This window comes from Mustela nigripes, chromosome 1, assembly GCF_022355385.1.
Source record: "Mustela nigripes isolate SB6536 chromosome 1, MUSNIG.SB6536, whole genome shotgun sequence".
Lineage (NCBI taxonomy): Eukaryota > Metazoa > Chordata > Mammalia > Carnivora > Mustelidae > Mustela > Mustela nigripes.
In genome coordinates this window covers 125131813-125150199 of record NC_081557.1, presented here as the reverse complement: position 1 = coordinate 125150199, position 18387 = coordinate 125131813, and the positions used below count along the sequence as shown (strand labels likewise).

At 39.1% G+C, this 18387-nt stretch overlaps 1 protein-coding gene and 1 long non-coding RNA gene across 4 annotated transcripts in view; one reads left to right on the top strand and one right to left on the bottom strand.

Annotated features, from left to right (window-relative positions):
* The window catches only part of SLC10A7 (solute carrier family 10 member 7), a 257565-nt gene that overhangs the window by 198428 nt on the left and 40750 nt on the right, over positions 1 to 18387 (top strand). For both annotated transcript variants that reach the window (XM_059373332.1, XM_059373325.1), the window contains exons 7-8: positions 6968 to 7051; positions 17597 to 17762. In XM_059373332.1, the coding sequence (XP_059229315.1) occupies positions 6968 to 7051; positions 17597 to 17762 (250 nt within the window). The remainder of the gene's footprint in view (positions 1 to 6967; positions 7052 to 17596; positions 17763 to 18387) is intronic.
* Positions 1 to 18387, bottom strand: part of LOC132000025 (uncharacterized) — an 87016-nt gene that overhangs the window by 62925 nt on the left and 5704 nt on the right. For both annotated transcript variants that reach the window (XR_009399159.1, XR_009399160.1), the window contains exon 2: positions 12648 to 12748. This is a non-coding gene — a long non-coding RNA (uncharacterized LOC132000025). The remainder of the gene's footprint in view (positions 1 to 12647; positions 12749 to 18387) is intronic.

The following is an 18387-nucleotide window of genomic DNA, read 5'->3' as shown; positions in this document are numbered from 1 at the left end:
TGTGGCTGAATCGATATGGGTATTTAACAATCATATTTTAATTTTGATAGAAATCATTGTCATCTTTACATTGAGCCTGCCAGCTGGTGTACATTGAAGTCATTGATTTTGTGTGAGTAATCAGTGTGGTTTGCATGTTTCCCTGCAAGAGAAAGGGCAGCAGGAATGAAAGAAAAGCTGAACTGTAGTTTCTAGGGAAGGATGAAACTCTAGAAGGATTTGGGGGACTGGGGCCTGGGGACACTCTCCCTTATTCTGTCTGAATGCTTGTCTTTGCGACAGGAAGGAGACAGGTATTTATGTGTATGTCTGTGTAGGGAGACAAAGTTTGAGCCCATAAGAGGCGAGCTCCCTCCTTTTCCCCCTCCCAAGGGTGGGCTCTGAGGGCCAGAGCGGAGGGTGGAAATTGGGTAGGAAGTGAACAAATCCTGCTCTGTATCTGAAGCGGCTTCTTCCTGATTTTCTCACAGACGAGATTTACCATTCATCATTCTACAGTATAAACTAAATATCTGTTATTATATTTTCCCTGAATGTGGTACTAATGAAAGCAAAGACCAATCACCAAGGGTGAATTATTTAATACAATAATGTCTTAATAGCTGAGAAGAGACACGAATAGTAGAGACGCCTGTGGCTAATGGATTTCCCTGGTAGGAGATAAAAGGCTGATTACACAGCAGAGCAAGTGAAGACCTGGTGCATTAATGACAATTTACAGGTCAGCTCACTTACAGAAGTGATTTAAAACGCACCATCTGTTTTCTAACTCTAGGTTGATAACTATGATTTTACAGGCAGTCAGCGTCTCCATCAAGAATTGTTACTTATTTGTCTTTCTGAGTCTTGGTCGGCTCCATAATATTGTACCCACTGGACCCCCAGATTCTTTCCAAATCAAGCAGTTTCTAAATTGAATGGATAACAGTCAATCCTGCTTCCATTCAGCCTTTGTCTGCCAGCTTAGAAAATTATTTTTAATTTTCTAACTATGACCTATGACATCCAATGTGTGTATTGGATGAAATCTTTCTGATGCGTTCACTCTGGTGCTAGCTAGGTATCATCCTTGACAGAGTAGAGAAGATAGTCACTCAAATAATTCAGTGTGTTTTGTGCTCAAATCTGGACACCTAATTGAGAAAGGCTGCATCATCAACTACTACTTACCGAGTTTCTCCCCACCCCTCCTTTTGCTTCCTCCTCCCTCTTCTTGCTTCTGCCTGCCCTCCGGTTCCCGACCTTCATGCAGGCACCACACACACGTGCACACACATACACTCCCTCTTGCTCTCACATAGGCAAGAAAGGGGGAGCCCAGCTTTGGCTTCCACTCTGCCCCCTTCCCCCATTTCACTCTTCTGTACCTTTTGTAATTAATATGCAGTAGACTGTAAGAATTAAGTATGAGGGCTGTGAAGTGACACTTTCAGGTTTAGATCCTGGCTCTGTCACTCTCTAGCTAATGACCTTGTCTAGCAGTTCTCAGATATGAAAATACAGGTGCTAGTAAGACCTACCTGGAGGAGTTGCTGTGAGGGTTAAATTTTCCGACACACATCAAGCTTTTATTTTTATTTATTTATTTTTTATTTTTTAAAGACTTTATTTATTTATTTGACAGACAGAGATCACAAGTAGGCAGAGAGGCAGATAGAGAGAGAGGGGGGCGGCGGCTCCCTGCTCAGCAGGGACTCGATCCCGGGACCTGGGAACATGACCTGAGCCAAAGGCAGAGGCCTCAACCCACTGAGCCACCCAGGTGCCCCACATCAAGCTTTTAGAGCAGTGTCTGGCTTATAGAGAGTACTCAAAAAAAGTTGTCATTATTGTAATTACAGGACATGGTTGGGAGGCCATGATCCTTTCCTAGGGTCTGTAAATTAAGTAGGGCTCGGTAACTTACTTGTGAGTTGGAAGGATGGAAAGAAAAGAAAACATTGTCAGGCCTCTTTTTCTACCTGTGTATGGTAGGCATTTATCAACTGAACTCACATCTGTTGTTGAATACCTACAGTGTACTAGATGAGTGATTCTCAAGGGGCGACCCCGAGCCCAGCAGCATCAGCATCAATGGAGCCATATTCGAATGCACACTCTCGACATCCTCCCCATCCCTCTCTCAAGGTGGGGCCAAGAAATCTGTTTTAAGAAGCCCTGTAGGTGTTTCTGGTGTGCTACAGTGAGAACCACTGCCCTAGATGTAAAGTGTAGGCAGTATGCTGGGCCCTGGGATATAAACATGGATAAGATACCTGTCCCTGACCTTCTGGAATATACAGTTTACTGAGAGACAGATTTGTACACAGGAGCAACCAAAGACCCTGAGGGGAACAATATAAATGCAGAGCCACAAAAGAAACCAAGTCTGCAACTCAAGAGGAGGGTTTGGAAAGAATTTCTAAAGTAGTTATTGAACTAACTCTTAGACAAAGACTAGAACTCTTCCATTTACAGGTGGGGGAAGGTGTTCTATGGAAAGGAACTCGGTGGTGGGTGGACATGCATACATGCCTCAACTTTTTTTTTTAATATTTAAAAAGAATTTCTTTATGAGAAAGAGAGCTCAAGCAGGGGGAGGAGGGGCAGAGGAGGAGAGAGAGAACCCCAAGCAGGCACCACGCTCAGCATAGAGCCCGATCTCAAGCCCGAGATCATGACCTGAGCTGAAATCATGAGTCAGATGCTTAACCTACTGAGCCACCCAGGTGCCCGTACACCTCAACTTTTAAAAAGCAACTCCTGGAGAGGAGGGGTTTTGTGTTGTGTTCACTCTTGGATTCCCAATCCCTAAAACATGCTTCTGGCTCACAGGAGGCACCAGTAACTATTTGAATAATTAAATACAAAGGTCCTAAACCACATATTTTTCACTAAAACATTTCTTCTCAGCATGATATTAAAACAAATAAACAAACCTGATTGTGAGTTCTGTGCTTTAAAGCATCATATTCCTAAAGGAAATTAGCCAGTGACCAGATTGTTCATTTAACACAGTGTATCTTATAATACGGGTTGGCAGTATGAGACTATCCCCTTTAAATCTGCCAGGGTAGCTCCATGAAGCCCAGAGCCCTGGCCTGATACATACTTACCCCAAACCTGCAACTCTATCCAAAGTTATAAATTATGGATGCTTCTTATAAACACACTGGTCTTTACAACAGAAACCCTGGCAGGGTCTTCATTAAAATGTGAGGAACCAAATATACCAGGCAACATATTTCCTTCTGCTTTAGTTACAATCAACTCTGCATACAAAATGATCGGTCTGCTACTTTCCTGGTCATGTTCTCATATGTTACCCTATGCCAGATGCTCGTTCTTCTTTCTTCCGGATGCCAAGGTATACTTCATAGCGTCAGGCACTTCCCCAAGGGTATCTCTGCATCTTCACACTGACCACAGTGACAGGTCTGGTTGTCGATTCAAAAGAAAGGACTTATGCCAAGTCAGACATCAGAACTGAGATTTCCTTCCTTTCAGACCCACTTCTAAGGGAGTCATCCTATGGGATTTTCTCCCCAGCATCACTGCGTACCTAGTCTGGCTTCATGTACTCTGTTAATTACATCCCTGGCTGGCTTGCTCTTGTCTCTGATCTGTCAAAGCAGGGGGTTCCTCTAACCTGCATTCCTAATCGAGTGGACCAGAGATCATAGGTGTTTTAGAAGACAAAGGGACTTTGGAGATCACTTCTAGGAACACAAGCCTTCTGAACACTGAATACCCAATAAAATAAGATAGAAAGAGAGGCAAACTATAAGAGACTCTTAATTCTAGGGAACAAAGTGAGGGTTGTTAGAGGGGAGGTGATGGGGAGGTGGAGTAATTGGGTGATGGGCATCAAGGAGGGCACGTGATGTGATGAGCACTGGGTGTTATACCCAACTGATGATCACGGAATTCTACCCCTGAAACTAATAATGCACTATGTGTTAACTAAATTAAATTTAAATTAAAAAAAAAATTTAAAATTGAACATGCAGTTGATCTATTGTGTGGTGGATGGAGAAGTTAAAATAGATAAAAATTTTTAAAACCAAAGTTGACATGAATTCTCCTTTACCTCTCTTATCCCCAAATGCAGTCTTTTAGATAGAGTTGGGATTAAAAATAACCCCCAAATTAACTTAATAAATGATGTTTTAACTCTTCTCTCTATTTGATTTCTGGGGTAACTGCTCTTCAACAATACTTTCTAGTTAAACCACCAAAACTTCCAGTGTAGGAGAACTATGATCACAGAGTAAATTTGGCTGATGAGTTGCTTGAATATGTTTGAGAAGCAACATACTCTTCTGAACGGGACTCCAAATCTCTTGCAGAGTTAGGATTCTGTTCAGTTTTAGGTCTTCCCCTCCAGAGCAGCTTTAAGGAGGTAAGGAGGGCTGTGGAGGAGAACTGAGGGCAGAGAACACATATAGCCACCCTCACTCAGCTTCTTACACATGCACACATGCGTGCACACGCACACACGCATGCATCCTTTTTCACGTGGTTCTCGTCTTATTTAAAGGCCCTTTGTTTCTAGGTGCATATTGGAATTAATTGTGTTGCTATGATAAACAAGTAGTGAAAAAAAATAATGCTAAGTGACTGTATAACGTCACCTAAATATAAGGTTTTTTTTTTTTCCCCAATATTTTATCTGTGAGAGAGAGAGAGAGCACAAGTGGTGGGTGGGGGCAGAGGGAGAGGGAGAAAGCAGACTCCTGACTGAGCAGGGATCCCAATGTGGGGCTCAATCCCCGGACCCTGGAATCACAACTGAGCAACCCAGGCGCCCCTAAGAGGTTTTCAAAAGAAACCTCTTTAAAAAAAAAAAAGAAGAAAGAAAACCTCTTCAAATGAGGTTTTCAGTTTCATATCTTTGTAACTTCAGAAGAAAATAGGGATATGATTTTGAATAAGAGTTTGGCACTTTTTAGCACCTTATATTTACAAATTACTTCATTTGTTCATTGTGCACAGCTTCATTATCTGCAAATTTACTTTCTCAGGTATTGGATTAAGCGTTGGGCCTACAGAGGGAATATAGCTTGATATGGTTATTCATTAAAACATTTTCAGAACACATTAAGTAACAGTAGAGTTGAGATAGAAAGGGAAACAGAAATACGTGAGATTACCGGTGAGATTCCAGGCAAGAATTGATAGCTTTTACTTGAAGGTTATCACTTGGAATCCTACTGCCTCTCTCCATACCTTGTGAACCTTATGGATTGAGCCCTGAGCTGGATGCTTTTGAACTTGAAAACCCTGTTCTTTAAAATTTATTCTTCTATTCATCTAATCCCTCAATTTCGCCATAAAGTATACATTTTTAAAAGTCTAATTCTTACCTCAGGAGCATCCTTAGGGTTACTATTTGTGGAAAGAAATATATATTTGTTAAATGCCTTGCACTTCAAAGACATCATTGCTCTACAATATGTTGTGCTTATTAGCTTTTAATACTTTGGCTTTGTGTAAAAGGAAACATCTAACAACTATGTGGCATTTAACACACCTGGAATCCTGTGCGTTCACATTTCTGTCACAGTTTTACTTTTTCTGTTTGTCTTTCTTCATTTCATTCATTTATATTGGTTATGGAGGAAAAGTTTAGAGGCTACAGTGTTTATGAGTTCAATACACAGCCAGTGGTCAGTGCTGAAGCTAGTATGAGGTGAAGGCAAGCCCCTGATGGGAAGGACATACATTCTTGGCGTCTTGAGTGTGTGCACATGCGCGGAGGGGCTGAGGATGGGGGCAGATTTTTATAGAATACACCAGGGTGAAGAAAAGATTTCGGTAAGCTAGTTCATGCAGGAATTAGAAACCAGCGAAAACGCTGATCCCACGTCATTTTATTCTGAGCCACTGACTTCATTTATCTAGAGATTTCATTTGTTTTATTTAACATTCAGTGCCCTTGGTCACCACTACCTCCAAGTCTTTCACAACGTTTGTCTTCCAAAAGGTATTTCCAAGTTTAATTAAACTGAGGTAAATATGAAAATTGAGGTTTGGTCTACAGAGGAAGGGTGCAAGTAAGTTTCAACTTCCCAGGAGATTGCTATTGATGACTTGGAAGAACCTGACTGCAAAAGGGACTCATAAAAAACGATAAACATCTATGGGACAGGCTATTGTTTGTCTAAAGAGATTTGAAAACCAGGAGGTTTTGAAAGCCATTAACAAATTAATAAGAAGCCTGCGATTCTTCGTGGTTGAGACTAACATGAGCGTGGGGCTGTTTATAGGCAAACACTATCTGTGCTCCTGGCAGTAGAATCTTTCTGAGGCCGAGATTATAGTCATTAGTGAAAACAAACCAAAAAATGAAGAGGGAGGAAAAAATGGGAATTATGAGCAGTGTCAAAACATACACATTTAGAAGGGATATATTGAAATTTTAGGTTGAAAAATAATGTGTATTTCAGGAATTTCCATTTCCTAGATTTTGTATACGAATACATTTTTAAAGGTATGTGAGATTCATTGCCTTTATTTTGAAGGATAGAAAAGTTAGAAACTATTTCATTTGCACAGATGAAAATGTGATCTTGAGAAGAGAATGATGAGAGATACCCTTGTTTGTTTTAGGAATCTGCAGCTGGGACAAAGAGAAGAGTACGCAAACTATGGGGAAATATCACGCCATATGATTATAAACAGTACGAGCACAGAATAACTTTACTAGTCAGAAATGTAGTTAATAATAAGCAATGTAAGTTAATTATAAAACCATAGTTACCATTTTTCCTCAATGGTAGTTTCTCATAAAAATTAAGAGGTAAAGCACTTAGTCTATTGGGTGCTAAATTTAGAAAAAAAAAAGTAACTTCACTTGATTTATGTATATAGCTACCAAATATTTGGTGCCTGTAAGAGAATTCATTTATTGTATCATTTAGTTAACAGCAATATTGGATAACTGATTCAAAGTAATTCTAATTCCTCTTATATTCTTGCTTTACAGCTTGGCTCTTCCTCTTCTGTGCCTTTTACATCTATTTTTTCTCAGCTTTTTATGACTGTTGTGGTTCCTCTCATTATTGGACAGGTAAGATCTCCAATTTTACCTGCCTTTTTTTTTTTTTTTTTTTTTTGGTCAAATTGTGAATTCTGATACAATGTCAGGACAATCGAGAGAAAAGATAGAGAAAAAGACATTTAAAGAAAACATAAAAGACTGTGAAACACCAGGTTTCATCCATCACCATATTCCCACTTTTTATTTTTTTATTTAATATCAATCTGCTTTGCAGATAGCTTTACATAGGGATGCCTGCACAGAATCTTGATTTTTTTAAATTTATTATCTGTACTTCATAGCCATGTATTTAGCTTAAAAATACCTAGCAAATCATTTCCTTATTCTGCTCCTTCTGATAAAGTCTCAGCATTATAACTGTTGTTGGCAACAAGCATCTAGCTGGCTGGCTTCTTCGTAGACCCCTTCAACAGCCATGATCATATTTGTGATCATGTAATTAATAAAAAAACACTTAATTCTATTAGCTCTTAAAATTAGATCTTAGAAAATTTAGTTTCCTTTATCATTCTTATTGAATTAGACTAATGGGAGAAATTCTTATATTTAACCTCTTATAGCAAGTTAATAAGCATGTAATTGAATTATAACATACAAATTTAAAAACACAGGAATGGAGCACAGAATTGTACCACTAAAATCAGTGAGTCTTAGGAAAATAGTATGTCAGGATGGTTACGAACACAAACGTTGATTAAAGAACAACTAGACTCTAGTTCTTAGTTCTACCTTTTATTTGCTGTGTGACTTTAGACAAGTCATTTGATCTCCTTAGCTCCAAGTTCATAATTTACCAACTTGTATAATAATACCACCTATCTCAAGCAGTTGTTGTGAGGATTAATTAAAATGTGGATGCATGTAAAGTTTTTGTCATCACAGAGCCTGACACAGGTAAGTGCCCTACAGTGTCTATGATCATCATTGTCAAATTCCCTATAAATACTAAATGAGAAGCAACTCTTTGATATATTAAATAGAAAAACAATTATGTCTGTGCACATGTTACATGTATATACATATAATATTTACACACTGTCTTAGGCTTGGTTCTCTGGGAAAGAGAGTGTGAGACTGAGGTTTCTATACAGGAAGTTTCCTTGAGGAGAGCCCTTGGGATGAACACCTTTGGGAAAGTAAGAAACGTAGGACGGGGAGACGGTGCAAGACAATGTAGTTCCAGCAAAGGCTTCTAGCTGCACTGACCCCACTGAGGACCAGAGTCTTAATAGACTTTTGCACTGACGAGGCATTAGATACTGGCTTCCCTCCACTCGCCCTGAGAGGTATGACCTTGGCAGAGTCTGCAGTGTGAGTAGCAGTTCCCAAAGAGGAACTCATCAGGGATCTCTAACATGCCCTGCAACGTGGGAACAAACACCTCATTGCAGGTGACACCCCACAGCACCTGCTACATGTCTCCATTTTGTTTTTAAATTTTATTGTTATACTTAGAAAACGAACTAAATTTAGGGGAAGAGAGAATGATTTAATGGTACTCAAAGAATACCATTTAATTAAATACAGAATAATACTTGGAAAAATGCTTCTACAGTGCTGCTCACATCACAGGTCTTCTGCTAAATTTTGTCCCTTACCTCTCTAACCTCTTTGCCACTTTCCTACACTCTTACTTCCCTAGCTTTTCTCAATTCCTACTTAATTTTTCTGTTTAGAGTATCCTTCCCCATCTACCTCCCCACCCCAGCTCATTGTTCATGTGACTCTTTATTTATTTATTTATTTATTTATTTTTTTTAAAGATTTTATTTATTTATTTGACAGAGAGAAATCACAAGTAAATGGAGAGGCAGGCAGAGAGAGAGAGAGGGAAGCAGGCTCTCTGCTGAGCAGAGAGCCCGATGCGGGACTCGATCCCAGGACCCTGAGATCATGACCTGAGCCGAAGGCAGCGGCTTAACCCACTGAGCCACCCAGGCGCCCTTTATTTATTTTTTAAAGATTTTATTTATTGATTTGACAGGCAGAGATCACAAGTAGGCAGAGAGGCAGGCAGAGAGAGAGAGAGAAGCAGGCTCCCTACTGAGCAGAGAACCCGATGCGGGGCTCGATCCCAGGACCCTGAGATCATGACCTGAGCTGAAGGCAGAGGTTTTAACCCCCTGAGCCACCCAAGCGCCCCTCATGTGACTCTTTAATTTATACCTTCTTTGAATCACCTATCTGAAGTATGTTTCCCTGGTTGTTTATTGTCTTTATCATAGCACCTTGATTCCTTTCTTGGCCTTTGCCTGTTTGTCTCTCTCATTAGACTGTAAGCTTCATATTTGTCTTGTTCACCATACCCAGATGATAGGTAACCAATAAATAATGTATGGAATGGGTGAGTGAGGGAATGATGGATGAGTTTTATGAACAGTAAGGGAAATGCTGTTGTATAGAGGCATAACAGAACCTGCCTGCCCTTCTCAGCTCTGGACAGTTTAAGCTGTGGTTATTATTACTTTAAACCCATATTTATTTTTTTCTGAAAATAGTTCTGAATATATTTCTGAAAATAGTTTTATATAACCTGAGGCTCACACATTCTTTTTTTTTGTGTGTGGATCTTGGAGATATCTCTGTTGATAATAAAAGTTTGGCTTCAAACATATAGACAAAAAATACCTTTGTCTAATATTTAAAGATATATATATATAAAATATATATATGGTTATATGTATACTTAGTTACATACATAGTTATGTAAGCTATGTCATCAAGAATATATATCCCGGGACGCCTGGGTGGCTCAGTGGGTTAAGCTGCTGCCTTCGGCTCAGGTCATGACCCCAGGGTCCTGGGATCGAGTCCCGCATGGGCTCCTTGCTCAGCAGGGAGCCTGCTTCTCTCTCTTTGCCTCTGCCAACCTCTCTGCCTGCTTGTGTGCTCTCTCTTTCCCTCCTTCTGCCTGACAAATAAATAAATGAAACATCTAAAAAAAAAAGGAATATATATCCCAAGAGAGTAATATATTGTTAGAGTGTTCATCATTGCTTGCCCAGTAGTACAGTATTACGATAAATTATAACATAGTAAAAATGGTCAAAAAGTAATATAGGTGGTTTTAAAAAATCCTTCTACTACCGAAGTCCTTTAATGGCTTTTCTCAAAGAGGAAAACATATTTGCATCTACCGGCCCACCTCTTGTATTCTAGTTTTAGGAATTAATAATCATACCCCCAGTCTCTACCTTCAGAAACCACCTGCCTCCTCTTTTTCTGTACATCCTCACTCCCTTACATTCAGGCAATCACGACATGCCTCCATTTCTGCCGCAGAAGTCGTTCACATCTGGCATCTGCAACCACACCCACACGCCAGAGAGGATGTCACAACTTTGTCACCTCTCTTCTAAATTATTGCACCTCTTGTCCCTTCTGTGAGCCTCTCCCCATTCCTAGTCAATGTCTTCACTGCCTCCAGGAAAGCCCTAAAAAAATCAAATGTTGTCCTTCTTCTTAAAAAGGCCTCCCCTCCCACCCTGCCCCCGCTGCCTTTTGCCCATTCCTTGTGTGGCCCACAAAACCCCTCACAGTCTAGCCCCACCCTGCTTCTTCCCTGTCACCTCCCACCATCCCCTTCCTTCTGCACCAGGCCTGCACCACTCTCTTGCCTGGCCATGCCCCTTCACTGCCCCTGCTTCTCAGCTTTAGTTAGGTACTGGCCTTTCCTACCAGTAAACTCCTTCCTTAAGACTCAGCACAAAGGGGCGCCTGGGTGGCTCAATAGGTTAAAGCCTCTGCCTTTGGCTCAGGTCATGATCCCAACATCAGGCTCTCTACTCAGCAGGGAGCCTGCTTCTCTGCCTGCCTCTCTGCCTAATTGTGATCTCTGTCAAATAAATAAATAAAATCTTAAAATAAAAAAAAAAGTCTCAGTACAAAAATGTCCTTTGGTGTGCCGTGCACCTGCTCTGACGGCCTCGTTCTAGACTAAATGCCAGTGTTCATATGGTACTTGATTCATAATATTCATCGGGAGCGATTATAATTAATCCGGGAGCTCCTGAGAAGCAGAGATGATTAATATATTTAATAAATATACTCAAAAGTAGGATGTGGACTGTATAAAAACACTGGCTGAAAAAAACTTCAAATTTATCCTCATGGAGCCCCCAGTAGTTTATTTTATTTTATTTTATTTTTTCAGTGTTCCAAGGTTCATTGCTTATGCACCATACCCAGTGCTCCATGCAATACATGCCCTCCATAATACCCACCACCAGGCTCAAGTCCTCACCCATCTCCCCTCCAAAATGCTGCTTGTTTCTCAGAGTCCCTAGTCTCATGCTTCCTCCCCCACTCTGATTCCCCCAATTCACGTTTCCTTTCCTTCTCCTAATGTCCTCCATGTTATTCCTTATGCTCCACAAGTAAGTGAAACCATATGATAATTGACTCTCTCTGCTTGACTTATTTCACTGAGCATAATCTCCTCTAGTCCTGTCCATGTTGATATAAAAGTTGAGTATTGATCCTTTCTGATGGAGGCATAATACTCCATTGTATATATGGACCATATCTTCTTTATCCATTCGTCCCTTGAAGGGCATCTCGGCTCTTTCCACAGTTTGGGGACTGTGGCCATTGTTGCTGTGAACATTGGGGTACATATGGCCTTTCTTTTCACTACATCTGTAGCTATTTTACCTAGATTTCCAGCTTTACTAGAGAAACACATAATTGGTCTCACCTTGTTTCAAATTTATGACCCCCAATTTAAAATATCACTAAACACTTCCTAAAAATCCTACTGTATTTCCTTATAAGATTATTTCATGCTCTTTTGTAATTTTAGGTTCTTCCCTAATACTCTCCCACTTTCCCATTGCACCTGGGTCTCACTGATTTTGCTTGTATTTTGCAAACCTGCCAGCTCTGATGAGCTGTACCAGCTGTTCCTTCTGCTTGGAGCATCTCACTGTCCACCTTCTCAGAAAGACCTTTCCTTACCCCGCTCCAGTGGCTCCCCAATCGTCAGTGTCATATCATCCAGTTTAAACCTCTGCTTAGGACCATGATCTTCCTCTTGTTGATTTGTTCGTTGTTTTGCTTTCTATTTATCTTCTTAAGGTAGAATATAAGCTCTATGGTACCAGGGACCTTTTCTGTTCATTTATCTCTGTATATGTTTGTAATTAGTTGACCCACCAAAACTTTGTGATGTGGTATTTGGGGACCTTGTTAGAAGGACTCATATGTACTACTTCAGAGAAAGGAACCTAGGCAAGGTAATCTCATCTCTCGATTGTAACTAGAAGTGGCACATGATGTATATTTCTATTAGATTTGTATGTATATCTTTAAAAAAGAGATTTTTTAATCATTATCTTTTAAATAAACAATGGGAACTAGAGGGAGAAGAAGACCAGGAAGGAAGAGGTGAAAATGTTTTCCTTAATCTTCTAGTCATAATAAAGCTTCATTATTTAATTTTTTACTTGTGTTACTGAGAGTTAATTTTATTCTGTTTTTCTGCGTTTTCCCCATACAGTACTTCTTTTTGGTTGGACTCAGTATTGACTGACTGCAGTGTGATGCAGAGTCTGGTTTGATTTCTGCCACTGCCTGACCGTGCATACAACTTCTGGCCCTCACTTACCTCATATGTAGAACAGGAGTTATCTTCTAGCTCAAAGATGCTGTGACTCTATGAGCTACGTCTTTCCATAGATGGTTGAGAGATTGCATCTTCTGTCAGTTCTAGAAATAAATTAAACGTGTCATTGCAATATTTCTTTTTTCCTGATAAACCCTTCGATACATCTAAATCCTTATGACAATTACTTATTTCATGCTTTATATTGAGAGATTTATGAATACATGTTAACAAACTAGAACTTCCACCACCTTTGAAAAACATTTTTCAAAACAGTGTGCTAAACCCCACCTTTATTCTAATAAAATTTTAGGTTGACTTTTCATATTAAGTAATCTTCAGCTGAAGCTGAAGATAATGTTATTAATGCTAGTAAAATTTTACATTTCTAAAATTATACTAGGTATGAACTATTTTCATTGCTTCACTTGAGTTGCTCTGAGAGGACAGGAGCTGTTGAATTATGCAGTGGGATATCCTGGTAGACAGTGTATGATAGAAATAGCACCAAATCAGGACTTGGAAATAAGAATAGCCACTATTCTCCAGGTACAGGCCCTTGTTCTAAAGCATTTTACATTTATTGAATAACTTAATCCTCACTGCCATGGATCCATTTTACAGATGAGGCACAGGAAAGTTAAAGATTTGCCCAAGACTACAAAGAAAGAAGCTCCAAAGTACATACCTTTAACCACGAAGCCCTGTTCCCTCCCTCAGGAGGTTGAGGTCATATTCTTTGCTCATACACCCTCCTCCCAATGACTTTTTAACATTTTATGCCAGTTTTTCAGGCTCTCTTGCCTTTGTTTTCAAGTAAACTGAGCAGGATAATATCTGACCAACTTCTCTCATGAGACAATGTAAATAATACTTAAGTAGATGATGGGTGTTTACCATATCCCGTGTACTTTGACTGTTTATACTTTTTAGATATTATTTTGAATCTACTCAATATTTAATAAAATATTTTTAAAGAAAAGTGTTAATATAATTGGATTTGATTTTGTATCCCTGGCTATACATTTCAACAGACGATTGAAGAAAAAAGCAAACTACTTTATGTAAATGTATAGATTCAGTGGAATAGAGGATAAAACTTGAAGAAACAATCTCAAGTCACCTTGAAGAAAAATAAATCTTTAAAACTCAGACTTAATATGAAGAACTATCTATCACATATCTCCACTCAAAAATCAATTTATAAATATAAAGACAGAGTAGAAGGGAGAAAAGCAAGAAAATGCCCCAGAAAAAAATTGGAGAAAACTAAAATGATGGATATTACACATCTCAGTTATCTCAGTATATGAACATTCGTCACCTAAGACATATTTTCTCAGATTTCCAGGAGGTTATATAATAATTGATATGTGGCTCAGCTTATTAAAAGTACTGGCATTCAAATCTAAGTTTCCCTTTAAGCTCTCCTGGTGTTTAATGAAAAATAGAGAAAATCAAAATGAAGAAAGTGAGATGATAAAGTTTCCTGAGGAAGATGTTTTTCCTTCTCAGTCCTTGGGGAACAGCAAGTCAATGAGGATTTGTCATCTAATGTTGAATCCCTAAGTTTCTGTGATCTCTGAATGCAAATGAGTTAGTATGGATCCTGAAGAAAGCTACAACTGGCCACCTTATCAAGATGCCTTTTCCCAGGGCCCCTGGGTGGCTCAGTGGGTTAAGCGTCTGCCTTCGGCTCAGGTCATGATCTCAGGGTCCTGGGATTGAGCCCCACATTGAGCTCTCTGCTCAACTGGGAGCCTGCTTCCCCCTCTCTCTCTGCCTGCCTCTCTGCCTACTTGTGATCTCTCTCTGTCAAATAAATAAAAATCTTAAAAAAAAATGCCTTTTCCCACCTCATCCTGACTTTCTCCCCACCCCTCCCTGCAACGAGGGAATTCTGAGGCACCTATATCAGGTTGGGTTGCTATCTCTAGCAAAGGCTTGTTTCCTAGAAAGTTATTACGTGTTTCTACAAGGCAAAGAAATTTGGAGAATTTTAAAATGACACCGATTCTTGATAAATGGAGGATGATTGTATCAGAAGTGTAAGTAGCTGAACAAAGAGAAGATGGGGTTTCCTGACATTTATATCCAAAGCATATCTTTAAGGCATATCAATGTTACTTCGCCCAGTAGTTCAGGAGAGATTTTAACACTTTTCTCAGTACATGGTTACAAAAAGAAGCCGCTTTGTGAATTTAATTTTAGGCAGGTAGAAAAGCTCTATGGAGCCTGGCAAACTTATAAAATGGTTTGCTTAGAAAACACAGACAAATATCACTACAAGACTAAAAACAGTGAAAGATGATCTGTTTTCACCTAGGGTTATTGCTTAACTTGTGGCTCTGTCCAATTTCCAACTTTGTAGTTGTTTTCTTTATTGAGATTAAGTATCCAGCATTAACACTTTGATGTGTTTAGAAGACAGGCGTTTTGGGTAAGAGGTTGCAGGACTTAGGAGTCCATATTTCCTGCCATACTGAAAAAGTCCTACTGTACTGTGAGACTCTGAGTACTTGGTATTGAGGAAAGAGGTAATTAGGTTAACTAAGTCAAATTGCAGCTTATAAAGTCGATTGATGATTAGAGATTTGTCTTGGTTTTTAAAATGGCTTTGACTTCCAGGTTATGCCTCATTCATATTTATCTTATTTATTTTGTCAGTGGGGTCAGTGGTGGTAGAAGACACTTCTGCTTTGGGAATTGGGATCTTACATTCTATAACCTATTGCAGAGAGAGGACATTTGTTTCTTTAATCATTGTATATTGAAACAAGATTGGAGGACAGCATCAATTTCAATAACTCTGTGTAATTTCCATTTATTTTGCTTCCTAAAGGAGTTGAGTTGTATTAAATTTGGGCAACTACTAGTTTCATGCTACCAAATATAATAGATATGAAATAACCTCTTAAATGAAGTCTCTCTGAACAAAAAGAGAAGAGCTTACCCCCACAGGGGTATATCTGAACATGGAGCCATCTGGGAACCTCAAGTACTATTATCCAAAATTTGTGTTCTAATGTATCAGCCCATTAACATTGTGTGGCAGAACTGCTCTTAACTTCTCTCTACCTTACTACAGTTTTCTTAAGTAATCTCTATGCCCAACGTGGGGTTTGAACTCATAACCCTGAGGTCATGAGTCCCATGCTCTACCGACTGAGCCAGCCAGGTGTCCCTATCCTTAACCTTAAGGAAAGAAATGAACACTGGAACTAAATTACTATGGTTTGGGATCATATCTACAAAAAGAAAAATCACAAGTTTTTTTTTATAAATTCAGTGTAATTTTAGTCACTAGATTTAATTTTTTTTTAATCTTTAACCACTATTTGTCTACATATATAAAAAACACTGTTTCTCCCCCTCCGATTCCCCCCAACTCATTTCTCCTCTCCATCTCCCAATATCCTCCATGTTATTCCTTATGCTTCACAAGTAAGTGAAACCATGTGTAATTGACTCTCTCTGGTTAACTTATTTCATTCAGCAAGTCGGAGGGGGGAACAAACCATGAGAGACTGTGGACTCTGAGAAACTGAGGGTTTTGGAGGGGTAGGGGTGGGGGTTTGGGAGAGCCTGGTGGTGGGTATTATGGAGGGCACATATTGCATGGAGCACTGGGTGTGGTGCATAAACAATGAATTTTGGAGCACCAAGAAAAAATTAAGATAAATTAAATTAAAAAGCAAAACAGTTTCTCTTTCATTCCCAGCCCACCCAGCCATCAAGGTGTTGTTCTTGGGGTACTTCGTACCAACTGGTCAGCTTTCTGCTAGAATTTGCTCTATTAATACTGGTATTTCACTTACTGAGTCCTTGAGAATGGATGAAGTTGATCTAATAGCCATTTGTTCAGCGGTTCTCTTGAGAGTAGTTTACTTTGTTTTTGAGTATCTGTGAAGGTATGTTCTATTGTGAATTAAACGTTTTTAGCCACAGAGCAGAAGATGACAGAACCCCATCAGCCTTGTCAGGAGAAGTTCCCTGACCTCATTATTGCTAATGGATCATGGTAATTCAGCCTGTTGTGAAATCTCATGTTCAATTATGCAGAATAATGAGTGACTCGAAACTTAGTATGTCTCAGCTATAGTCCTTATTACAGGGTTTGTTCAGCTTCTCTCAAAAGTGTAAGGTTTTAAGTAGAGTGGTTCACTTTTATATCCAAGCAAAAGTTATCACCAATATTCAGCCTGTCCTGATTTTAAATATCTGATTTGATTTTTAAAGAAGAGAGGATTGCTATGTAATTTTATTCACTCGTCCTTTTGTAGGAGAGTTAGGACAGGTTTATTCATTTTTAAGTATTAATTCTGGAATTCTAAAAGCATGCAAATGGCATTTGTCTTTGGATTCACAAAAACTCTAGATATTCAGAGTTTGAATTATTTAAACTCCCACAACACATGCACTTTTGCTTTTCAAGCATGAGTTATAATTTAATTAAAAACTTCTGGTGCATTGCTTGCATTTTAAATATTAATATGTTCCATGGATCACTTTCGATTACCTACTGTCTTGAAATTCTTGAAGATGTCAGATTTTTAAGATTCCCAAAGTTGCACTTGGAATTGTCTGTTGAGGCAAAGGGGACTATGATAATTACACACATCCATTAGGATCAGCAGAGGAGATAAACTTTGGGGAGGCTTAATGGGCATGTCTCAGTGACAGCTAGCAAAGAGCATTTGGCATGATTAAGGATGGATTTGAATGCAGTTGAAAATCTACTCTCATTATGGACACCAGTGGAAGTTGCACTACAAATGCGAAATCCCCCAGAAGAAGAGTGGTGTGGCACGGAAGCTTTGAAATCCACTGTGGCCATCATCCAAATTATTCTCTTTCCTTTATGTCTTTCTGCTGTCAGAATCACTTTGCGATGCCCAACTCAACTCCCTACATCTTTGAAAAAAGGCAACCTGTTGATCTCTGTATTTCAGATTGTCCGAAGATACATCAAGGATTGGCTTGAAAGAAAGAAGCCGCCTTTTGGTGCTATCAGCAGCAGTGTCCTCCTCATGATCATCTACACCACCTTCTGCGACACGTTCTCGAACCCAAATATTGACCTGGATAAATTCAGCCTTATTCTCATCCTGTTCATAAGTAAGTTGGAAGATGGAACATTTTTGCTATCCCCTCCATCTCCTCTGGAGCAAAGTGGAAGAAATTGTGAATTGTGTCCCCCAAACTCATTGAATGTTAATTTCATTAGAAAATAATATTGAGCTTCATCTTATATGTGCTCAGTGACTTTATCCTGTGTGTCTGTTCCTTAAGAAGACATCAGTTACATATTTATGATTTAATGTCCTTTGTTTTTTATGTTTGATTTATAGTAGTTGATGCCAGATGAAAGAAAGCATGGGATCTGTCACATTCAAATGTTAGATTGAATACTTTTTGCCAATATATTTTACTGTAACGTTGAGCTAATCTTACCCTTTATTATGAGTTAAAAGTAGGATTTATTTACTTAATACTGTCATTTTCTAAGTATAAGAGTTGACTGAGTTAGTTAAAATGTGGACATTTGCATCATCTTTTCTACTAAACTATACCCAAGGTAATTTCATTTTAAGAAGCGGCAAACTATGAAATGCAAGTAATTGCAAGGATCAGAAATCAACTTTTTGTTCTGTTTATCCTGTAATAGCAAAGACAACTTTGTAATTATAAAGATACCTAAGAATCTTTTCTTATTAAAAATCAACGTGAGTGGGGCGCCTGG